Source organism: Colossoma macropomum, unplaced genomic scaffold, assembly GCF_904425465.1.
Source record: "Colossoma macropomum unplaced genomic scaffold, Colossoma_macropomum, whole genome shotgun sequence".
NCBI classification, from domain to species: Eukaryota; Metazoa; Chordata; class Actinopteri; order Characiformes; family Serrasalmidae; genus Colossoma; species Colossoma macropomum.
In genome coordinates, this window is record NW_023494792.1 from 31035751 (window position 1) to 31061883 (window position 26133).

Here is a 26133-nt window from a genome sequence, read left to right on the forward strand (position 1 = left end):
TACCAAGGCCAGAAGAAGGTGCCTGCCTTCACTCCCTGTTTCTCTGCTGTTATCCAGATCTAAGAGGGAGGAAAATGTGGAAACATTAAAAACATCAAAAGAAAACATCCATTATGAGCATAACTTTCACAGCAAGGGCTCTTTAAGGGGAACAGCCCACTACTGAACTCTTGAAAAATAAGGATCCAGTTTCCTAAGAAATAAACTGTATAGCAGGTGCAGAGCTCCGTGCAATCAGACTTTAACCTTTAAATCAGATACAGACTTTCAGTAATGTGCTCATCTGATATTCCTAATGCCAAAATGACTCAGAAAACAGGACTTTAATTGTTTATGGATGGACAGGAAATAGGACTTTGGTGCAAAGTCACTAACTAATAACTAACATGACAGTGACAAAGTGTGTTTGACAATTTATGTTTAGTAAGATAAAAAAAAATATAATTTTAAAAGACAAGGGAAAAACTTTGTCTCTTAGTCTACTGTATCATAATGTAGCTTCAGAAAAATAATTAAATCAATTAAATTAGCCAGCAATTGAAAACTACACTCTGGATTAATTTAAGGGAGAGTGCTGTGAATATGCTCTGGATTAATTGAGGGGAGAGTACTGATAATATTCTCTGGATTAACTGAGGGGAGAGTGTTGATAATATGCTCTGGATTAACTAAAAGGAGAGTGTTGATAATATGCTCTGGATTAACTGAAGGGAGAGTGTTGATCACATGCTCTGGATTAAATGAAGGGAGAGTGCTGATTATATGCTCTGGATTAACTGAAGGGAGAGTGTTGTTAAGTCCTCTGGATTAATTGAGGGGAGAGTGTTGTTAATGTGCTCTGGATTAACTGAGGGGAGAGTGTTGTTAATGTGCTCTGGATTAACTGAGGGGAGAGTGTTGTTAATGTGCTCTGGATTAACTGAGGGGAGAGTGTTGTTAATGTGCTCTGGATTAACTGAGGGGAGAGTGTTGTTAATGTGCTCTGGATTAACTGAGGGGAGAGTGTTGTTAATGTGCTCTGGATTAACTGAGGGGAGAGTGTTGTTAATGTGCTCTGGATTAACTGAGGGGAGAGTGTTGTCAGCTGTTGTAAAAAAAACTCAGTTTGGTGGCTCAGTGTAGAGAAACTTAACGACTTGGATCTTTACAATACTGATAGGAACCAGCAGTCACAATGTCTCCAATGTCTAAAATGCATTTTATAACATAACAGCTGCTGACTGAAAAGCTTGCTCAGTGGTGATGACAGTTTGGGAATTTAGTGTAAGGAGCTGGAGAACGAACTGCCGGCTGTGCAGCGAGTGAGCGGAGTTCATTGCTCTGACGTAGCAACAAGGTGCTTGTTAAGGAACTATAATTTGGCGGAAGACATTGCTAACATTAAAACACATTAATTCACAGCCCAATTTATTAATTTCTTACTTTATTTATTTAACTGTTGTATAATAGCAATAGAACACTTGAGGTCATGTATTACAGCTGTGCTGTTATTTCGTGTTCTATTGCTTAATTTTAAACCACTAGTGAACCTACACGAGTCTTCTTAGTTTTGATATGTAATGTTGATAATAGCAGACTAGATGTAAATTTGAAAAAATAAGTTTTCTTATTACTCATAAGTTCAACTTTGCCCTGCCTGTACCTCTCTCTCATGAATGCGCTTTAACAAATCTTTTTTAGGCCAAAAGTTGTAAAACAGAGATCAGGCAACATTCATAACTGTTTAAAACAACATCTGTCTGGGAGGTACCCTTTAAAGGCATCAAAACACTTCAGGCATCAGGTTCCTATCATCATTACTGTAAACAACACTTGTCCGTTAAGTTTCTTTAGACTGTCACATTTCACATCAAACCACTCTGAATCACTTTGTTTACATCTTAATAGTTTTATTATGTAGAGTTTTTTAATTGGTGAATATGTCTATTGAAGTACTGCTAATGAAAGGGAGAAAGTGGAACTCACAGGTTGCCCTCCCCACCAGCGATGGTTGAGCTTCTCTCTCCCACGTAGGTTGAAGTTTGCCTCAAACACTGGGTCATGCATCGTGTTACCCACAATACCATGAGACTCTGGGTACAGGCCCTACCAAAACACAGAGAGAGAAAGATTTAGATAAACTTCAACACAATTGCATATGTTTTTGGACTTTTATGAAGCTAAAAAGCACATATGTAGCTTACCGTGGCTAGCGTGTAGAGGTTGGGGAAAGTTTTAGAAGGATACATTGGTCTCATATAAGGGGCGTGGGTCCCACACGTCTCTATAAAAAAAATAAAAAAAAATCCAAAAACAATTCGAACTATATGAGAAACACAATGTAGCGAACATGAATCAAATTTAGAACAAGCATCCAAATGTTTTCTAGATGTTTACCACTCTTTGGGTTTTCTTTGTGTTTTGCGTTACAAAATCACACCTCTAATGTGGAGTCAGAGAGGGTCAGTTCTCAACTACTGCTAGCCGAGGAACAGAGCCCAGTAAAAGTACACAGTGGCCATAATTTTCACTTTGACACAATGAAAAGAGGAAATCGCCTTAAAGCAGGCGTGTCCAGTCTTATCTACAAAGTGCCAGTGTGGCTCTAGGCTTTCATTCCAAACAAGCAGGACCCCACTTGTTTAATCAGTTGGTCTCAGTTTCAGACGTTTGATTTGAGCTCCTGCTTTGCTGGAATGAAAACCTGCAGCCACACCAGCCTTTTGCGTATAAGACTGGATACCCCTCGCTGTGGTGTGTCTTAAAGAAAGTAATTTGTGTAGGATTCACACTGATATCCGATTCATATCGGTATTGACACATTCATTATTTTTTAATTCTGTACCAGACTGATGCTTATGTTTGATGAAAAAAATCTAATTGATCTTTGATGGTGCACTTTGTTTGTACTGTGGAAGAGCAGGGCAATGCTGGACTCCCATATTAAAAAAAAATATATAGTCCAAATGTTTCAAATATGTTTTTACAATGTATGAAAATGGCCAAAAATCTATTTGTTAAATATATTTTTAACATGCATTTATTTGTATTTATGACATTTTTTCAACTGTATGTAGTTTTAATAAAGATTATGGATATAAATAAACTGACTTCTGTGTTCTGCAAATTTATCGTTGTACGTATGCAGTAAGACCCTCACACAAAATTAGTTTCAAATGATCAGGATTTCAAATCTTCAAACTGCATTTCAATACCTTAACACTTTTGCCACATTAAAGGTCAATTTGCTAATTTGTAAAATTGAGATACTTGAATACAAATTAATTTCCAAACATAAGCAGTAAAGTGCATTACACATGGTATGTATGGTACATTTATAGGTGTAATATTTACTCACACATTTTTAAATGTATGTATTTTACAATAAATTTGGTTAAATGTGGCAATATATTTTGAAATACATGTTAGTGTTTTGTATGTATTTCAAATAGACAAAAACGTAAGCTTCCTGGATGAAAAATTAGTTTGCATGTTTAACATGGTAGTAACTTCAGGCTCCTGCAGGTGGCGTTGCATAAGGATGGTCGGGCTATAAATACCTGCGGGGTGTGTGATGGGATTCATAGATTGAGAAGAGGTGGTACAGTGTAGTGAATGTCTTGTTTGATGTGTGAAAAATGAATCGCAAAGCAGATGTTAATGATTGGCCAAAAAGGAGTGATTGCCTTTGGGCAACCAAAGGCCACAGTGTGAATGAAGCAGCTGAATTTTCAGGTGTATCGAAGCGTACGGTCATTTGAAGCAATTTTTTCATAAGCCATGAAACACGCCGGCGGTCCCTGTCCAGTTTCATCTTACGGTCACAATAAGAATTTCCTGTAGACTGGGATTTCTGCCACTGCTGGTTGACCCATATAACCGTAAGCTTCAACACACCTGAAAATTCATTCAAAACACCATCTACAGGAGCCTGAAGTTACTACCACCTTAAAGACGCAATGTGACTAATTTTTTGTCCGGGGAGCTTATGCCCACATAACTTTTTTGCTGTGTTGCTGTGGTTGAGTCGTACTCAGTTTGTGGATGTTGGGGATGACAGATTTTCCTTTCTTCATGTAGGAAGCTCGGAATCCGTCCAAAGACAGCATGATCAGAGGAGGGCGCACAAAACTGCACAGAGAAGAGATATTTCAGTTTTAATTCACTGGTAAAACAGAAGAGTTCCACCTTATAGCAATGGTTTGAAAATGTGAACATACAGTCAGCTCCATAATTATTGCCAAAGATGGGTGAATAAGGTCATAATGGCCTTTGTGGTTAATTAGCTTTATCTCACACTGGAAATATGAGAAATAAAAATGTTTCAAATTTCAAATTTCAGTTGAAGTAAATGTTGTCTAAAAAGACCTTTACCAAAACAATCTAGATTTTTAACAAAAACATTCGTCACAACTATTGGCACCCATGCGTTTACTTCTGTGTGCAACTTCTCTTTGCCAACATTTCAGCAATGAGTCTTCTCCTATAACTGATGATGAGATGGAAAATACAAAGCAAGATCTTCCATACAGATTCTCTGCAGATCCTCTGAGGTCGTAGATCCCGTCTTTTAGACTCTCTTTTAGACAGTTCACCCGATAGGTTTTCATTGGGGTTTAGGTCATTTGACTGGGATGGCCGTGTGAAAGTGCTGACTGACCATTTCACTTGGATTTGGACATGTGCTTTGGAACACTGCCCTGCTAGAAAATCTAACCACAGCCAAGTTTTAGTTTTTTGGCAATGGTAGCCAGAAAGAAAAGGCCCTCCAAACAGTTTGTTGGCAGACTGGTAGTGTCTAATTGTTGTTTTGGAGACACTGTGACCCAAATGTGCTACCACCTTCTGCAAAACTCCAGCCATGATCTTTGGAGCAATATTTGCCTCTCATCCTCCTCACTGTGCGTGGGGGTAAAATAAGCATGCATTCTCTTCCAGGCAGGTTCATTGCAACTCCTGTCGTTTGAACCTTTTAAACCTTGTTATTACCCTAACAATGCATCTGAGATTTTCAGGCATGTAGCTATTTTTGTAATATCTGTTATAGCTCTTCAACATACATTCAAACAAAGCTATTTCAACACACATTCATCTCAGTTCATTTGTGTATTCTCTAAACTTTGGTGAATGACTTCATATTCATACCCTAGTGAAACAAGATGTCATTAGCAGGGTTTCTATTCAAACATTCCTAGAAAATTTCCGAAAAGGAAGCAAAAGAAAATGTAAATGAATCAGTGTTTCCATCAACTACTGTTTTTTTTTTAATTCCTGTCAATGACGTGACACACTGTCTCCACTTGCACGACAAATGTGGCATAAGCAATGGAGGGATTCAAACCCTTATTCGCTACCGGTAGAGCTGTTTTGACAGCCCCCTCCCAATTGCACAAAGCTATAGCCCTAACAGTTCAGAAACAGGGCAGAGCAGACAGTGGCCCATTTAATGAGGGTTGAAATCGATATCCCACTTCCCTGTGGCCCCCCGAACCCCTGGGAACACCACCAGGGCAAACAGTTCTAAGAGAACGCAGCGCCACGCATGTGACTTTTGTTCCTGCTACGTAAACTTTTACAGAAAGTCTGTTTCCATTATGTTTTGCATTTCTCGTTTATCAATAAAGCAAGTTTTCCACCTCATCCAGGCGTAAAAGCTTTTTAAAGTAAAATAGAATAAACTTCAGTCACATTTTGTTAATATGAATTGCCAATGATTGTGACCAATGTGGCTTTGTGCAAAATTATTTCTCTTAAACTTAAATTAAAGGATACACATTTTCTAGGGCTGGACCTGAATATTCGACTATTCTGATATTCATTCTTGGGTAGGTATTCAGGTTTTAATTTTGGGATTCAGATATTTGTTTTTTTTTACTAAATGTTTTTTTACTAAATAAGGGTGAACTGTAAAATACTGTAACATTTGGGGTTCAAAAAGAGAATCTTAGACAGCTGGAGGTTATGGTCCACAACTCAGCTTCATCTTTAATATGCTGAAAACAGCGCCAAACATGGCAAAAGGAAACCTCTCCAGCGCTAACAGCTAAAAACACAGCCCTCCACTCTACTCCGGAAAACCCACCACTCAACTCGTATTCAGGCACTTCAACATAAAAGTCCTTACAAACAAACCTAAAACAGCCCAACATAAACATTTCTTTTCTTTAAAAAAACTGAACTACATACAACACGGTGGTGACGCCACAATACATTGTCAGCACATTCTTATCACTGCTGTCTGAACAAAACCTCTTATCTCCATTTTTTGTCATTTTTCAGTTTTGACATAATTTGGAAGCGCCAGTTGTCCTTTACACTGTGTGTAAATTTCATGATGAACGGACCAAAAGAAATGGCTCAAAATCACAGTGGGGAAAATGTCTGGTTCCTTTGACTTACATTAAAAGTAAGGTAAGTTTTTTCCCTCTCCTGTAAAGTTACCATTTTGGAGATACAAGGTTTTCTTTCGACAACAACGATGTGTAGTGTGTGTTCAGCTGTCCTCACGCTCTCTCTACTCTTGGAGGAGATGGTTTAGGCCTTTAGTGGCTCCCTCAGCAGACTTTCTCTATCTGCACTATTTTGGAAATACGAGGTTTTGCTCCAACAGCAGCGTTAAACTATATTTATACTTCACCATGTTAAAATGTGGAAATATATACCACCTCAACTCGGACGTCTGACATCCCGCTCACTCACAGTGGTGAACATCAAGCTTCCACTGTGCTAGACGGCATGTATTCACAGGCTGCATACAGTGCCTGTGACTGAATGTACTGAACCCTTACTAGGGCCGTGATGTACACCCTTCATACCTCCGTGAAGCACTGGTTACTCTGTGCATGCACGGTGCTGTAAAATGACCAGCAAACATTTCATCTTGGACTAAGCTGGTCTATGTTAGTATATGCTGGTTTATGCTGGTCTAGTGCTAGTTTAGTGCTGGTTACCCCAGCATGGTCATTCAAAACACAACATATGCTGGTTGTGCTGATGAACGGCCATGTTGACCTGTACTGGTATTTTCTAGCAGGGAGGAGAGTCCAGCAGGCCTGTTAGACAGGGCAAAGCCAGGCAGTGATCTCTGCAGCACTCTGGAGATTCAGATATTACATAGGGTAAAGCCACGGATGTGCTTTAAACGTGGGCGTCTAATTTTCTGAATGACTCCCAAAGCTTCGAATATTCACTGTTGGTAACTTCTGAAGCTCCGCAGCCCAAAACATGGTATTCAGGGTAGTTTTCACTATGAGGTTAAGCGAGTTAACCACAAAAACATGTTTTACTTAACTTTGTTTTCCCCAGGGTGCCCATAATTATGGAGCTGATTACAGTAATTACTGAGCTTCTGTTCTTAGAGGTGCTAGAAAAAGCCACTCACCCTGCTGGGCATTCTGCAGAATGAATCTCCTCACAGTCATCTTCCACCCACAGACTCTCACCTACAAACCACACACACACTTAGTAAACAAGATAGAGAGACAAGATACCCGCACACATACAAACTCACACATTCTCATTCACTTAAAGGTAGTTCCAGCCAACTTATTCCAGTTACAAAAGAGCCTAAAGCAGATGATTAACATTGTACAGTTTGTGTTGGTGTAGTTAGTGTGGTACTTAGTGAGGTAGTTAGTGTGGTAGTTAGTACCAGTTGGTCAGACCTTTGCAGAGAGATTTGTAGTTTGTGCAGCAGTCTCCTTTCTCCAGACAATCCTCTGAACACTGACACGCATAGTCCTCATTTCGGCTCTCCCCACACCGCTCAGCGGTGCACTCAAAACCTCCAGCTACACACACACACACACACACACACACACACACACACACACAAACACACACATACACACAAAAATGTATTTTTAATGTAGTTTTAAAAAATGTAAACGAGCATAAAATTCACCATGTACGTCACAGTGTGCATCAGAGCGTGTGTGTGTGAGAGAGAATGTTAGTATTTACTACATATCTGGCTCATCAGCTGGTGGACTGTGGTCTGCATATGGACCCAGTAAAGTATTTCAGCCTACCAAACCAAGCACTTAAAAAATTCAGCAAAGCTGAAGCAGCAGCCATAGCAGTCCTGTGTTACAGTTTCTCCAGACGACTTAATCAATGAGAGCTAGATATCAGGTCAAAAGTGAATAATTTCACATAGTTTTATGGATTTTTTAAATTTATTATTTCTGTCTCATTAAAAGTCAACAAGGAACATGGCGTGTTTAAAAACAAATGAACAGAGAGCGACACGTTTTTCCCCCGTTTCAAGTCCTAATGTGTCAAGTCCTTCAGAGTCCCGATGTGTCTCATCAATTCAGAAATTAAAATGATATCCTTTATTTGTTTGAAAACTTTTTTTCTTCCAAAATGATTTTCTGCATATTTATTTGTCTGCTTTGCAAACAATAGCCAATGACCGTTCCATCTTATAATGATCATTAAAACATAAAACTATAACATAAAACAGTTTATCAAAATATATTTGTGTATATACAAATGTATGTATATGTGTCTTATTTAATATTATTAGCTGCCTGGACGAAGCATTAATGCTTGAACATTTAAAAACCACTGTTGTCAACTTGCTATGTTAGTTTGTATATCTGAAACTTTATAAGCAAGAAACTTGACAAAACTGGACTTTCCCAACTTTTAGTTGAATATCTCTGCTGTATAATTGCAGCAGCATATTCCAGACCTTTTTTTATTAAAATGCAAACTTAAAAAAATGTGCAAAATGTATATTTGTGTTTGCATTTTTGTGTGTAATATCTTGAAAAGTTATTATGGAAAAGCAAAGTTCTTTTGACATTTCATTCTCTGACATATTAAAAATGAAATAACAATCGTTCATTTGCAGTCGCATCTCCTCATCGTGGCGCTTCAGCTCTGCAAAAATTAAGTTAAAAAAAAATTAAACTCAGACTGCTGTGCAGACGCATATTATTGGATTGTTTCATCAGAGTAACACTAAGCTGACTGAAGCGTGAAGTATATCCGTTTGTGTTTGCTTGCTCTGAATGGTGGCTTGTGAGACAAACAAAATAAAAATGTATTTTGACCTTGTTAGATCAAGTTCTTTACATATCAATGTGAACATAACAGCATAGAAAAATCAAGCTTTTTAAAGAAAACAGGGGATTAAAAGTCAAACATTATCTTTTTGCCTCAGCATTGAGGGGTTAAATATGTGAGTACTCACCAGTTTTGAGGCACTGCTCATCAAAGTCAGCGCAGCAGCTGTAGTAAGTCTTACACAGGTTATCACACCTGCAACCTGGAGGCTCCGCCTCCACCAGCTCAAAGCACCGCCCTTTACATGAGCCTGCTGAGCTCACCCATTCAGATACTGTCAGAGACACAAACACAATTACAGAAAACAGATTCAGGAAACCAGACACAATTACAGACATGGAAAAGATGGTGAAATTAGTGATCATACATTGATCTGTACATTGTGAAAGTCTAACTCAGTTTGCTACCAAAGGATGATGTAATCTGGTATTAAAGCAGCACTATGTAATATTTTTCATTCAAACTGAAAGAAGAAGCATTACTGACTACGGAGAAAAAAAGAAAACACTAAAATATGGTGTGTGTGCTGCTGCGAGTCGCCCTGCAAAGCCTGAAATAATCATTTAAAAGTCAGAGGTACCGAGACAGCTTTTTCAGACCATGTCGTACATTTTTACATTTTAACGTCACATGCAGAGGCTCAAAAATAAGGTCCGGCTCGATGTCAAAATCAACACTATACTGACGAAGATACAATGACAACAGTAATAATTCACTCACATCATCGGAATTTACATCGTTCTCTTCAAATACTCTTCGATTTTTCATTTTCATTTTTCGCATTTGCAAAAGTTAGATTAATCCGCTTGTGGGGGTCCAAAATACAACCAATGTTACAAATCGTTTGACCGCATGTTGCATGCAATTACACATTTCCACCAGAGAGGTCTCCAAATCCCCAAAACGTACACAGTGTTGCTTTAAAAGACATTAGGTCAGGTAGAACAATTCTGTTGAAAGTGTGGATTATAAACTTTTAATCTATAGAGATCAATAGAGAATGTTATGATTTCAATTTGAAAAGTTACTGTTGCGTGTACAATTTTGTTTTTGTGGGAAGAAAAGCTATCCTTTCCATTTTTGTCAAAAAAGAGGTGCAGATTCAAACCTGCCGATACAGAATGTAAATCAAATGTAGAAGTAATTAATTCTGTAACTATGTAATACTTATGAAATTAAGCAAATACATACGACTCATATAGCAAAACAGTACTGATAAAAGTAGACTTTTAAGGGTTAAAACAGAGCTCAATGAGTCTTTGTTGTTTCAGAAAGGTCAGTCAGGTCAGCGTCAGCCCCCAGGCCACACAGGCTTCTGGGCTGGAGTGACGTAATGAAGAAAAGAAAATTGGCAGAGTGGTGAGACTCTCACTTTTAGTGTGCGGCGGACCGTCATCCTTTTCTCCTGTTGGCTGAGCAGCCTGAAACACATAGCCCACACACACACGAGGGCCGAGCAAAACCGACAACACACAGACTACCTGTGAAGAGAAATATACGTCAGTAAACACAGACGTATGCATAATGTCAGCTTCGGCTTTAAAAGAATAGCCGTTCTAATGTGGCCAACAGTGCTTTAAAACAAGAGGGAAACAGTCTCACATGGAAAATATTAAATTGCTCTTATTTTTATTCAATAATTATTAGTAACACTGAAATTGGTTTGAAGCCGAGCTGGACAATATGACAATATTTATTGTTACTGTGATAAATTACATCACAATATGTCACAATATTCTTTTCTGAGTATATTGTGGATACCGTCAATACTTAAAAATGCTTCCCAACTGTATGATTAAAGAGAGCATATTAACCCATTAATAGGCCATGGGCCCACTGACAGGCCCAAAGTTTCATGACACACTTCTATAACCTAAGAACACCTCAGCCAGTTTGCATTGAAGTGCCTGCAGTTACTGAATAATAAGCCATAGTATGTAATAAGACTGAGATTTTAAGGGGTTAATTGAATTTAGTGTAGCATAGTGTGTGAAATAATGCATAAAAGTGATTGTATTCATAGTTTTTGATAGCATTTTTAAAGTGTGGGCTTACTCTGTCTGTTCTAAGTAATCAGACGGCAGAAAAAAATAAATATTGTGACAAATATTGACAAAAAAACACAACACTGGTTGGTATAGTGTAGTGGGTAACACCTCTGCCTTCTATGCTGTAGACTGGGGTTCAATCCCCCCACCTGGGTAAGCACCCTACACTATACCAATAAGAGTCTTTGGTCAAGATTCCTAACATTACCTTTGCCTACCTGTGTAAAATGATGAAATTATAAGTCGCTCTGGATAAGAGCGTCTACCAAATGCCATAAATGAAGCAAGTGAAATATCACCCACCTCCAGGGTGAAGTATTGCTCTCAAAAACAAACCCCAGGTAAAACCACTTTCCCTTTTAAGGTTGCTGAGACTGAATGACTCTCTATTAGGACTGGATATATATAGCAAACAACAACATTAGATACTTCAAGACATTTTCATGGTACATATTGTAACAGACTAAAAAAGAACCAGTAGTGCCACATTAAAAATAATGAATACAGTGATTTTCATTCAATGTTTCACATGCTGCACTGCGCTAAATGGAATTAAGCAAGACTAATTGTCCTCTTTGGTTACGAATCATACAGTAGAAAAGTATACTGTGACATAATTTATCCAAATATCAATGAATATCATCATATTGCCCACCTCTACTCTCTATACCCTAAATCAAAACACGTATTTTGATGTATCACTGCAGTCAGAGCTAATTGCCATTCGATTTATGTTGGAAGCAGGAAACAGTATAAGAGCAAAGCTGTGTTGCTCATCACCAACAACTGCGTTACCAGTAAAGTCAGCGCTGTATTGATCATGATAGCCCGAAAGCTCTAGCCTACGAGAGACACAATACACAAACACACAAAAATCAGAGTGACCTATTTAGAGCTAAACAGAGTGGACCATTTAGACCTGTGTTTCCCAGTTCCAGTCTTGTCCTCCATCTGCATTGGCCAGTTTTGTGTTTTTCCTGCTCTTTCCATGATGAATTATGTCACAACACAATATCGCTGTTGTCGGAAGAAAATCTCGTATCTCCAAAATGGTAACTTTACAGGAGAAGCAAAAAACATACTTTACTTTTAATGTAAGTCAATGGAACCAGACTTTTTTCCAAGTCATTTTGGGTCGTTTCTTTTGGGCCATTCTTCAGGAAATTTACACACAATGTAAAGAGTAATGTGTATTTTCAAATTATGTCAAAAACTGAAAAACGGTTTTACAAGGTTTCTTCGACAGCAACGATTTGTTTTTTCTGAACATATGGTACATCATCAGTACTCTGAGCAACTGCATGTTTCATTATGAACAGAGCAAAATTAGTCATGTTTAACTGGATGTAGTGCAACACAGTTTGCCAAATACTGAATAAAAATCATTGTATTCACAGCACTACTGGTTCTTTTCTCTCTGTTCCAACTGACCAGATGTCCAAAAATAAATGTCGCTAAATATTGTGTATCGTAAAAATTTCACGATACAGTATCACGATACTGTATTTTCGCCATATCGTCCACCTCTAGATTGAGAAGTGGTGACAGAAATCATACGTTTAATTCCTCTGAAAGCTACTTCATGCTACTTCAGCTACACAAAATGGATATAAATCCATTGCCTATTGCTGTTTTAATGATAGTTCTTTAAGATTTTGGTCTAAAACATTTTTGAAAAATACGTGCAGGACAGTGCAAAATAATACCCACTGATTTATTGTTTTATCACTCTATTACCCTTATCAAGATTACATATGACAGCTTGGATACCATGCAAGTGTAGGCATACAAGTTCACTGGTCATTTTTAAGCAAATATAATGGCTAAATGTGTAGTGGACACATTGTTACTACACCCACGCGTGTTATTTTCAATAAAACTCTACCATAAATGTCCACCATTTCACATCAACACAATGCTCTGAGTGATTTCATTAGCACCTCAGCCGTTATATTACATAGACATTGGTGGAATGCAGGTGGACAAACGCTGATCTAGAGCAAGAGTCACGGGGTGATGCTGCCCTTCGCTTCACATGTGCCACACAAAAACCCCTCCAGTCCATCTGCAGGCCCTGAGTCAGAGGAGCAGGTCCAGCTGAAACACTGCAGTTCACTGACCCTGCTGAGCTTTCTCCTGCTGTCAGCAAAGGCCCAATCAAGGCAGAACACATGCAGTGTCCACTTATTGCACCACACAGCATTTTAACCTCTTAGACTTTGTGGGCCTGTGTGTGGGCTCACAGTTCAGTACCTCACTCATAACTATGCCTGTGCTTCAGTCAAACTTAGCTTCACTGTAGTTATGGAATAATCCACAGTTCACTGTAAGTCTTGAGATGAATGGCTCAGTAATAGGCCTGAGGTTCAATGGGATAACCCTGTTTATCTCTTTGGAGCTTTGATGCTATGCCTGATCCCGCAGTGCTGAAGCAGCACCTCAGACTAACTCTGGAGAGCCCAGATAGTCCCTAAAGCAGACAGCAGCATGCAACACTGACCCTAACCTGTACTGGTTCTCATGCATAGCAAAGGCAAAATAGGCTTTTTTTCTATTAATGCTGTGGAGAATGCAAAATCTGTGGAAAGAAATCTGAGCCAATGAAATCTCTGCTGTGCAAATCTCTCTCTCTCTCTCTCTCTCTCAAAGCCAAATCCATGCGTCTATCTTACCGTACCAGAGTTTCCAGCAGCATGATTTTCTGTTTTTCGTGGTGTTCTGTTTCGTGTCCTTTGGAGCGCGCCAGCCCGAGCTGCTCTGCCGACCGCCGCAAGACACACACAGACACACACACACACACGCACACACGCTGGAGCTGCTGGTGCGTTTGTTTACCTTTGTTCAGTGCGCCCCTTGTTCAGTGCGCGTGCTCTGCGTCCCTCTCTCTCTGTCTCTCTCTGTGTCTCTCTCTCACTGGCCTCTGGAGAGCGCAGTGCAGAGTACGCGCTGTCCTCTGATCGCTGGAGCGCGCTGAAGTAGGTTAGCTCGGTGAAGTTAGCTTTATACTGGACATTCGCTGGACATTCGCCGCTCTGCTTTCGATTTCTCATGAAATAAACACGCGAAAATTATCTCACTCCTCAGAACACAAACTACGACCAGTTATACTTTAAAATGATCTTTTCTGTTCCCAACAGCAAAACACACGCTGTTCAAGGGAGCGTCTAAAAAGTGCACAACACCAATGGCCTCAGCCATTGGTCTCCTGTTAAATCATTAGGAACCAACAGAACACAATGTTTTCTATGGGTTTTTTTCAGCAGGGAGGGTGATTTAGGGATCTAATAACTTATTGGCTTTTTTTAGTTTAAGGAGTGTGATTGAAAAGTCTGACTGAAGCTTTAAATTGTGATAACCTATATCTAACTTGACTGTGTAACATTAGTTACATTCATCTCAGTTAGGTAAATAAATGGAACCTGTTTTTTTGTACTCAACTTCCCCACTAGCCAGCTGTCTTTCCATCACACAATCCTGCTAGACAGTTTTTCTCTTGGGTACATACTAATGGATGGCTATGGCATTGCTGGGGTTCAAACTCACAACCTCCTGTTAGGGTTATGACTTAGTCCACTGCACTACTCAGAAACACATGAAGCAACTCAGATTTTGTGTCTACAAGTGTTTAATACACTGGAGAAAATATTTGTTGTTTTAACGTTAAAGCATAGCCTCGTCGCATGTGGTGCGACTGTCTAAGAATTCATCCCAACGTTAGGATACTGTGAGTTTGAATACCAGCAATACCATAGTTGTCCATATCTGGAAGCCCAAGAAGAAAATATGCCAGATGTAATAGAAGGAGTGCCAACTAGTGTGAAAGTTGAGTGAAAACACAAGTTCAGTTTTGTTTATCTAACTGAGATGCAGACCTAGAAAGAGTAGCTGGGAGAATTTTTGACTCAACTAAGAAGTTTGAGTTGGGTGAACTCAGGTGTCCTCAAATTGAATCATTTTAAAAAAAAATAAGCCAGGTAATCTGTTACTGTATCATTTTAAGTTGAGCAGCCTTCTCATTTTTAACAGTGCAGTGAGGACAGATGAACAGCTAACCACTATAAATGACCTGAGAATAGCTGCCATTACGCCAATTAGTCTTATGAAAAAAAGAACTTGCAATCAGTTTTATCCTCACTGTTACGTCAGTCTGGACTTCAGATTGAACAACGTTAGCCTGACTGGCTGAACTCAAGACAAACTGACCTTCCCTCACTTTCATTTTGACAAGACCCGACAAATTAAGGTGACTGGCCTCTCAGTAATTTCTCAAACTTATAATGACATATATTGTCATAATGACATGATCATCACTGTAAGTCTGTAAAAAATGTTTCAGGATATTAATTGTAATCATAACAAAGAACTAAAACTAGTGTTATTTTCTTCAGTTGCACTAGCAGCTCAACTGCTCATTGGCTCACACTCATGCAGATCAGAGTATGATCGTGGGGGCCACAGCTGCGCCGTAGTGACCACTAATTTTCTTTTACATCAAATACCAAACAATTTCAAAGCTATCATACCAACATGAATATATAATATTAAAAAACATTAGTATTAAATCAATGGCCACATAGTGTCGATCCACTCAACACTGTAGTATCTACTACAGCACTGGAATTTAAAATCGCATGAATAGTGATGGGGTACACAATGGGGATATGGGGGGCTTTTTTTGTATTTAATAAAGTTTTGGAGACATGTCCCCATCACTGTGGTAAGTAAATATAAAAATATGTTTTGCTGTATGGACATGTCTCCTCCAAATGTCACTGGACCCTCTGAATAACAAGGTTGTCATAGAGTCAAAATACAAATATTGCTTCATGCAAGCTAACACTGCTGCGCATTGAACTGAAAAAAGAGCAAGCTTTGTCAAGTGTAGTAGTTAAGAAGTTAAATAGGTGACCTACTTTCATGCAATATCATTTCATTTTCAGTGTGCAGGAGTGTTAGCTTGTTTGTAGCATGTACAGTATGTAGCTTTATTTGTATTTTTGCTCTTTACCAACCTCAAAATTCAGGGGATCCAGTGACCCTCAGACAAAATGTATCAGGTTTGGAGCAATTTTGTTCACAACAGGGCGCAACAGCAGCTATTTTCCAAAAGACGTCATTCTTTTTTTTTTTTTTAGAGAAAAACCTGCTGAGATTCTTATATGTGCATGACGCGCAGGGCTAACTACAGAATTTCAACATGGTCTGTTTCTTTGCGGCTGGGTGTGCTTTTGTTGCAGCACGATTTCAGAATCGCCGTCCTCTACCTCACATAAACACAACAGTCTGCGGTTGATTACTTTGTGTCTCAGTCGGCCCTTTCCTGTTAAAACTGTATGATTCTTTGCTATATAGAAAAACACACAAATCACACCAGACTCTCTGTTTACAGGCAGATCTCAGTGAACATCTACAGGCCAAGGCCTCCAGTTCAGTCACTGCTGTGTGTGGGCTGTATCTCTCATCTGTTTACTCAGGGATGCAGCAAAGCACAGAGATTAGAGCAGTTACTCAAGCCTGTCTCACACATACATACCTGGCCTGTTCCCGTAAACATACACACCCACACACCCACCAACACACAGACACACATAGCAGCAATACTCCACTCATGCTGCTGGCAGAGCCTCTTTCTCTGATTTGGCAGTGATGAAGGGATGACTGAGTTACTTAATGTGGGTAAACAGGTTATAGCCTGCTGTTTAACAGTGTAAAATAAACTGTAGTGTGACGTAAACTTGCACGAGGAGGTTATTTCCGTATAAATAGTAACAGCAGAATCGTAACTAATCAGTTGCAGTATTTTAAAGTCAATATGATACTGAAGTGCATTTTTCTTCCTTATTGTGACGTATTTCAGAATGAAGCATGGTATCAGGGAGGGTTTCTAGGTAGCGCTGTCGCCTCACAGCAAGAAAAGCCTGGGTTCGATTCCCCGGCCAGGCTACCGCAGTCCTTACTGTGTGGAGTTTGCATGTTCTCCATGTGTCTGTGTGGGTTTTCTCCCACAGTCCAAAGACATGCAGTCAGGTAAATAGGAGACATGAAATTCCCCCTAGGTGTGAATGTGTAGGTCTGTGTGTCTGCCTCTTGATGGATTGGTGACCCGTCCAGAGTGTTTCCTGCATTTCATCCAATGACTGCTGGTATAGGCTCCAGCACTGCCTCCCTCCCATAAAAACTTTCAGCACAGTTTAAAACACTGTTAGCATTTCTAGCCCCTTTTCCTCTAACAGCACTTTTTTTTATTTTTTTTATTTTTGATGTGATTTTCAAAGTGTCCTAATTTAATTTCTAATTTAATGTTTTAATCATGTTTTTAATTTCTATTCTCGTTTATGTTTTTTATCATTATTTTTTAACAATTCTGTATTTTCTGACTCTGGATTTTCTCATTTGTAAAGCACTTTGAATGACAGCAGTGCATGAAAGGAGCTATATAACTAAACTTGCCTTGCCTTTCCTATCATCTACACCACATTTGAAAGAGTAACGTGCCATCACTTGAGTGAAGAAGTAACAGGGTTGCCTGTTTGAAAGGAACAGATTAATGAAATAATGATTGATAGATATACAATATCACTTTTCTCATGTTTGACACTTAAATTACAGAGGATTTTCTATCAGATTGGCAATCAGCCCAGAGAAAACGATTAAATTTCCTACCTGAATAGACTTAGATCACTCTCTGCTCGAGGCTCCATGCCATGTTTAACTCACACATGCCTCAGGACTGGGTATTACACATATCTCACTGTGGTTCTCATGATGAGACTTAGAGCTTGTCTAGAAGATAAAGGCTGCATTGTTTTCTGCAAGTGAGTTCAGGTACACCAGTGGTGAAGAATGTCATGTTTCGTGTGATCAAACATCACTATTGGTCCTTTAATTGTCCAGTGTTCCTGTAGGGTCTATTGATGTCATACGTCATGGGTTCGCTTCCCTTCCTTGAGTTTATTCCATGCAAACTCACTTTTTTGGTTTGGCAGGTCATGTTAGAGAGTTCTATGAAAAATTCCATGAAACATAAATAGAAGTGCATTAAATTTTGATATAAATCACGCAAACGTGTACAATTTTAAATAGATTTTTACATGATTTTTTATGGTTTGTTCCTTCAGGTTCTGAATCACATCTTAAATATTGAATTGCTGCTTACAGAATGACTGAATTGACCTGGAATGTTAAGTGTACGCAATACAGAAAGCTTGTGTACCACACAATGGCATTGACAGTTTAACAAAGCTCCCAAAAGTAAACAGAGCAGTTCATATTTCCCATTATACCGTCATATGCAAGTTCCAATGCCCACAGTCAAATTACATAATGACATACAGTGAAAAAAAGTACCCATCCTTTACAAAAAACAAACATAAATATGGCATTTTTCTGCAGGTTTTAGTGCACAGTTTTGTTTATTTGCAGAGTTTAACTCACTGGAAAAAAATTAAACATAAAATATAAAACGCCATAACTTTTGCAGAAGCCACATTTTATATTTCTTTATTTTTTTTTAATTGTTAAATTCAGCAAATAAACAGTCATTTTCTATTGAAATAAGCAGAAGTGTGTTCTTTGTTTTGCAGACAGCAAAATCAATTTTATTTATTTATTTTTAATTTACAGATGCATCAAAAGCATAATACAGATTTCATGTAAATAAAACATTTCAATTTTATTGTGCAGATATTTGTTGGTTAAAATTGCGCAAGTCATATTTAGGATTTCTGATACAAATATTGATTGTATTAAAGTTGAAAACAGCATATTTATGTTAAAACAACACAGAATGGTATTGCATTATGTGTTCACATCAATTTACCAGACTTTTTAGTGACTGTTACAAACTAGCAGCTCTGTTTGTTACAAATAACCCCGTCTGGGGGGTAAGATGTGACAATTGAACTCACTCTGCTTTCTCCAATTTCATTTGCAGCAGAACGTTGCCGTTTGCAATTTTATTTATTTAGTTATTTATTTAGCTTGCTAGTTAGTTAGTTAGTCAGTTAGTTAGTCAGTCAGTCCGTCAGTCAGTCAGTCCATCAGTCAGTCAGTCAGTCAGTCAGTCCATCAGTCAGTCAGTCAGTCAGTTAGTCAGTCAGTTAGTCAGTCAGTTAGTTAGTTAGTCAGTCAGTTAGTTAGTCAGTCAGTTAGTTAGTCAGTCAGTTAGTCAGTCAGTTAGTTAGAAAATTAAAAGGTGCCCTGGTGTTGTGGAATATATAACGAGTTATTATTGTAATTATTAATTGTTATTATTAGTAGTATAATTATACTACTTAAAATTTCAGGTAAATTAAGTCACTCTGTAAGCAGTAGTCTATGATTTAGGACCTTTATGAGGGGGAATAACTAAAAAAAAAAAACTTATTTGGAACACTTGGTTGTAATCAAGTAAAAGTTTTTGTGTTGCTTTTTCCATGGAAATCCATGACGTGGCCCTGGACGAGTTGGCGTGGACTAAACATTTGTATAAAAGCAAGTCTGTTACATAAAAGACTGTCAGTGTGAATGTGGAGGTATCGAACTGTCCCACAGAGTCCCAGCCTTGCACAGATTACACAACATCTTTATTGACATCTGGTGTAAGCAAAGACGTTTTCTCAACACATATTGATTTGTAGTGATGTTTTCTTAGTGTTCTTACTCTCTGAGTTCAGCTCATGAAGGCCTTTGTAAGCAGCTGAATCAGGTGTGTTTAATAAGGGACAGTGCTAAACTCCTCAGAGCTGGTCTTCTATGGCTGGAGTTAAACAGCCCTGGAGTAAAAGATCACAAGGGGTGAGATGGACAGGTTGGTGTGTTTGTTCCACCTATGTGGAGTTCCTGGAGAGTCCTGTGCTCAAACACACTCCCACTGTTTGAGCAGGAGAAGATTTGAGCGCTCTGCTGAACTTTGACCAGCAAACATTTGCTTCCTAAAAGTGCGCAGGCAGCACATTTCTCACATGTAAAAACCTGCAGATGTCTGTCGACAGCTGTGAGGTATACTCCTAGAGAAAAACAGGCCGAATGACTCTGCTGAGGCATCTGCTTGGCCTTCCTCACAGACATACACACAGCACAGGCCAGAAGGGTAGAGGCAGGCAGGAGTTTTTTTTTAAACTTTAGAAAAAACTTTTTGACATCTAGTTCAACCAAAGATGAGACAAGAATATTCCTCTGGTGCTGCAGTGCTGCAATCTTACTAGGGATGCAAATTTTGGCAAGTTCTTTTGACTGCTAACAGCACCTTTAGTGCAGTGTATATAGTATATCTGCATTCAACAAAAGCTTGTAACTTGGAATTGTTTCATATCCAACTAGGACATGCCAAAGAAAATGCCCCCCTCAATGGGAATTGCCTACTCAAAAAGTCAGGAAAGTTTCCATGTTCAGCATATGAGGTCATATTAACATGGCTGCTCACATGGTCAACAATATTGAAATACAATGTCTCTACTTTTAAATGAGATTAAAGGAGTATTGCTTTAGACCCAAAGTGTAGCCATTTGATTTGAAACAGTTAGCCTAAACCAGTCAATTAGTGGGGCTGTGGCCCTATAACCAATCATCAAGCCCCACTAAACCCTCCACTTTTTCATACATGCTTTTATAGTACAGCTGCATTTAACTAAAGCTTGTAACTCTGATTTTTTTAGAGGCAGGCAGCAAAAAAACAAAACTTAGTGTGCACTGCTGAAAAGCTGGGCTTATAAATTCAGTACTTTTATCGTACTGACTGAATTACTTAAATACTACTACAATACTAATAATGCCAAATTTCCATACCTGAATAAGCAGTTTGAGAGTCCATGAGCCAATAAGCATACAGCACCTCACAACCATTTCAGGTTGAGCTACACTCATTTGTGAATGCTTTCCTTTTTAAATAGTACATCCTCTCGAAAAGTGATCCTGAACACCACTGTTTTTAGCAGCATGCTTCATTTTAGCAGGCCTATCTAGCAGAACTAATTGCCTATTGCGCCCTCATGTGTACAATTCAAAAACATTCCTTAACTTGAATGATTCAAATAGAAACTGCTGTTTATTAGAAATGAAATAAAAAAAAATGACATTAGCCTTTTTTTTTTTAACCAGGTAGCACTTTTCAAAAAATATTTTTCAGTTAAAGCTTGATTAGTTAAACAGTCATTCATTTACAGGAATCATTAATAGGAAAAAGCTGCACATTGGATTGCTGAAAACAGCCTCTTACACTAAACTGTTTTTATCTGCATCCAAAACTGCATACTAAATAGTATTGTGGCATCTGTTTAAAATAAGACACTGGAAACATTGCGCTTTAAATGCGAATGATCTTTTATTGAACAGGCAGCAAGGAAGAACCTCCGCTCAGCACCAGCTGACTCGGCCGGGAAGCAGGCAGGTCACTTTGAGGTAGGCACTAACACTGACACTACTACCCCACAGCCCAACACTGTAAAGCACGAGTAACACATCAGCACCTCATTATGTTAACAACAACTTATTTACTGGGAATGTCTGTCCTACTGCAAGCATGGCACCTCCTGAGAGCCAACAGCAGCGTGAGCCAGTGGTGGGATGCTGCAGTAAGTAGTGGTTGCTGAGTTGGTAACTGAGCATTTGCAATTTCCCCTCAGGGTAAACCAAAGAAAACCTAAGAATTGTCCTCAGCTCTAAGTTCATCATTAGATGTAGTTTCAGCTGGCTGCTCACATTATTAACAGTAAATACTACTCTTCTACTTTTAAATAAGAAAATGGTAGTGCAGGGTTGTCCAAATGTTTTTCAAAGAGGGCCAGATCAGACCATGTCAAAATGACTGAGGGCCAAAATATCGTTCACAAATGATTCAACAATATTAAGTTTTCAAAATATGAAAATTACAATGTAACCATGTAAAGCACCGAGTCCAAATGTACATCTTGATGGCAATCCATTTCAAAGATTTGGTGATAAGAGTTTCTTATAAGAGCATGTTTGTTTGTGTTAGATGTTCTAATTCAATGTTCTATTCCAAAATCACTGACGCAGATTAAACAGCGTAAGTAGCCACAATTTTGTCCGGCCTTAAAGAGTTGGACTAATTAACTTCATTACCACACTGGAGCGCATTTCACTGTTTCACAAGTTTACAGTAGTGCTGCCACCATCAGGTAAAAATTGAAAAATTGCAGCGTACTAGCTGGCAGGCCAATTATAACACACTCTAAACAGAAGGTAAGGGGCCAATTAAAACCTGTACGTGGGCCGCATTTGGCCCTAGGGACCCCCCTGTAGTAGGGTTTGTTTTAGATCAGGGCCAGCCAAATTGTGGCCCATGAGGACTTTTAACTTACCCTAACTTCACTCTCTCACCCAATGAGAGAACAAATATATTTTTCTGCTAGGCATAACCTACAAAATTCATTTTTTTATTTTAATCTGAAGTATATTAGTTATAAAATCATTTAAAACGTTTTAAAAATCTTTTTTTATTATTTGAAACCTATGCTTCTTTATTTGTGTATTGTCTTTTTGGTCCTCGGCCCACAATAAACATTGCATTTTGTTCCCCCCAAGACAAAAGGTTCAATCAACTTACTGACACAGCAGTTAGTTTGTGAGTTCAGACTATGCCTTCGACATGGTGGTGGTAGTATGATGGAAGACTGATTCAGGAAGGGGGGAGAACTCTGAGGACTTGGGCTGGAGTTCTGGGCAGCTTCTGCCTGTAGCTAGAAGGGAAGTCCTCCCTCATAGCTGTGGTAGGACTGTAGTGCTAAGGAACAGGGAGGAGATGGGGTAATGGTGGGGACTGCGAACACGGTGTTAGATTGAACGAAGAAGGGGTTTCAGGCATGATCCTCCCCCCAAACTTCAGTTATAACATAACTACATTAAAATCTGTAACACTGAATATGAAGTTTGCTGTTTCGAGAAGGTAAATGCATGATGAAGGTTAAAATTATCACTCACGTCACTCACTTTTGGCCGAAAACACTTGCTTCTTTGGAGGTGTCCACTGGGTTAAAGTTTCATGATGAATGGAACAATAGAAATGATAGAAATGTTTGAAAAATTACTTGGAAAACATCATTTTCATTAACATCCATTATATATTAAGAGTGTTTTTTGCTTCTCCTTTAAAGTTACCATTTTGGAGATATGAGGTTCTGACAGTGACAATAGGTGGGTCATTTTTGTGTCCCTAGGATTTACAGATAAATTACACTGGAAAAACATGATAGGGTTACAATTTATTTATATTTCAAAATAAAACAATAAGTTATTTGAACAATTATGCCTTCTTGAGCCTCAATTTAGCAATGTTGGTCTTTAAATCGGTTATGCAGAATTCTAAGCACCACAGAAGTGCTCGTCCTCACAGTCATGTGTAAAGGCTGAGTGACATATTTTCAGGTAGAAAAAAAGTTTTTTCTACAATTATAACTGCAATAATCTATACATGACTATGAAATCTATGAAATAAATGACATAAAGAAAAAAAACACCATGTATATATATATATATATATATATATATATATATATATATATATATTATGAAAGTTGTGGTCCCCAGTAGTTGTGTCACTGGTGTCACTGCATAACAAAATCTCTCTTATTTTGAAATAAAAATCACACTGATGACATCACCTGACTTCCTTTTACCTGTTTTCTGAGGATCTATGAAGAAAAGCACATGGTGAGTCCACTGTGTCTTTCAGTTATCAGAAATTTTCTCATTAAGCTCATGATTTTGTATGAAGCTTTTAGCTGAAGTCTACTGACCTACTTTATTCTTAGGTAATTGTGAAAGAATAGAAAACAAATGGATTAAATTTCATGTTTTAGTGGATATTCTATGACTGACAACATGTGGTTTGATGATCTGTAGCAGCCATTTTGCAAAATACATTTTTTGTTAAAAATGTCACTGGTGTTCCTGTCTCTGGTGTTACCTTTCTTATGTGTGACAATCAGTATCACCAGTGACTCCTATGGAAGTGTAAGTTTCTGTAGACTGACCCAGGTATAGTATGGCACAAAGATGTTACAGGCCGGGTTTTAGGGGGCTTTAGAAGCTGAAGCAGCAGATCTGACCAAGAACCAATCTATAGCCCGTGTGTTTGAATAACATGTTTAGCACCTGAAACTTATATAAAAAAAGAAGATAGCATTGCTTGACTCCAACGCTTTTGCTTGATTGTAAGTAGATGGACTGCATTCAAGCCATATTAGATACTAAAACAAACCATTAAGAGATGTGTGCCGTGTGTGCCAAACCAGAGAAATAGCCCCAGTTTTAAAACAATTCATGATGGAAAGACATTCCATGGCCTTTTTTGTATTTCTCATGGGGAAACAGGCCCCAAGACCACCCTAGTAAAGCCCTCTGTAAATAGATCCCTGATATGATATGTGGGTTTGGACACAGCATTTAATTCCTTACCCCGACCCAGTTCTGACTGAGCAACTCTTTTCTAACTGATGCAGCTACTCCCTCTAGAGGGGATTGAAGGAAATGCAGACATCAATTCAACATGCTGCTAAGCTAAAGAGACAGTTCAGTGAAAAATCCGATTCACACAATTTTTTTTTCTTACCACAAACGTATTCAATCAGCCAAGACACTATTGGTGTCTGAACTTTGGTTTAACACTGAATCTATGAAGCTAATGTAGCTAACAGGTAATGCAAGCTTATAATCCCCAAGTTAGTATGCCTAATTATTACATTAGATAATCTCAAATTGTTAAGTAATCTCAAATTGAATTGCGTATGTGATTTCAGACTTATGCAGTATATGACGTACTATTATCTATAAAAACGGACAACATTAAGGCTTGATTATTGTTACCATTACTGTTTAGCGATATGACATATTTTTGATTGGATTTCAATGGATCCCAGTGCTGTTGAGCAAAAACTGTGAAAACTGTGTAAATGTCTTGCCAAACTATTGCTTTACCTAGTGCTTCTTTGTTTGTTAGCAGAAGCTAACAGTCTGATCGTAGCTCAGATGTATTTGTGAGGTAGATGTTGTTCAGCAAAGTATATATGTCAGCAAAGCACTCAGTAATAACCTGAGTAATTTAACTAGAGATCCAAATATGGACAAACTGACTTCAGTTTTAAACCTGAATGCAGATTAAATTCTCCATAGATTGGTCAGTTATGTGAAAGTAATTACAATAAAACTGTATCCATGAATGGGTACTTTGTAGAAATAAATGGAAGGAAAAAAACATAATTTTCACCCCATTGTAGATTTCTCTCTCTCTCTCTCTTACCCTCCACGTTGTTTTCACTGTTGCTGTTCTTATCATTTGACTGATATTGATGGCTGCAGCTGCAGCATGTGGCAACATGACCCTGGAACATCCTTACACGACTCACATTCTCCTCCAACTCTGTCATGAAGTGGCCCAATACTCTGTGTTTGTGCATGTGTACAGCGCAATTGATTTCTGACCAAATATGCAGTGATGTCATCATTTCCAACACTAACCTCCTGCCACGTTTGTTCAATACTCCATCAGCGCTGGCCTACATTACACTTCATTAAAAGAACATTGCTATCTCACAGTGCAGTAAGGCCTGACCACATAGACACTTTAATTACCTTATCAACTCTCAGTGAAGGACAAGTGATCAGTAGTGTTAAGGTACAAGATTCTTGGTGCCCCTGCTGGAGATAATAAAGATGGTGATGGTAACAGTGATGATATCACTTTTACTCTTTTTTTATTGCTTCTGTGAAGTTACCATTTTGCAGATACGAAGTTTTGTGCCAACAGTGAGGATATTGTGAATGACATTGTGGTAATGACGATGAAGATGGCAGTTATGGTAATGATGACAAAGATGACAGTTGCAGTAGTGATGAAGATGATAGTTGTGGTAATGATGATGAGGATAAAAAGTTACAGCAATGATGATGATGATGATGACGATGATGATGATGCTGATAAGAGGTAGAGCAGGCAATAAGTAGATATAATGATGGCAGTTATGGTGGTAATGATTATGAAAGTTATGTTAATGGTGAGGATAACAGTAATGCAATGATGATGGTGATGACAATA

At 38.4% G+C, this 26133-nt stretch overlaps 1 protein-coding gene across 2 annotated transcripts in view; it reads right to left on the reverse strand.

Annotated features, from left to right (window-relative positions):
* Positions 1–13931, reverse strand: part of LOC118812123 (ectonucleotide pyrophosphatase/phosphodiesterase family member 2) — a 35179-nt gene extending 21248 nt beyond the window's left edge. For both annotated transcript variants that reach the window (XM_036576865.1, XM_036576864.1), the window contains exons 1-9: positions 13780–13931; positions 10427–10535; positions 9182–9328; positions 7644–7769; positions 7361–7421; positions 4013–4110; positions 2184–2263; positions 1966–2085; positions 4–59 (exon numbers count right to left, since the gene is read on the reverse strand). In XM_036576865.1, coding sequence (XP_036432758.1) covers positions 4–59; positions 1966–2085; positions 2184–2263; positions 4013–4110; positions 7361–7421; positions 7644–7769; positions 9182–9328; positions 10427–10535; positions 13780–13797 — 815 coding nt within the window. In that variant the 5' untranslated portion in view covers positions 13798–13931. The remainder of the gene's footprint in view (positions 1–3; positions 60–1965; positions 2086–2183; positions 2264–4012; positions 4111–7360; positions 7422–7643; positions 7770–9181; positions 9329–10426; positions 10536–13779) is intronic.
* Positions 13932–26133: the final 12202 nt, after the last annotated feature.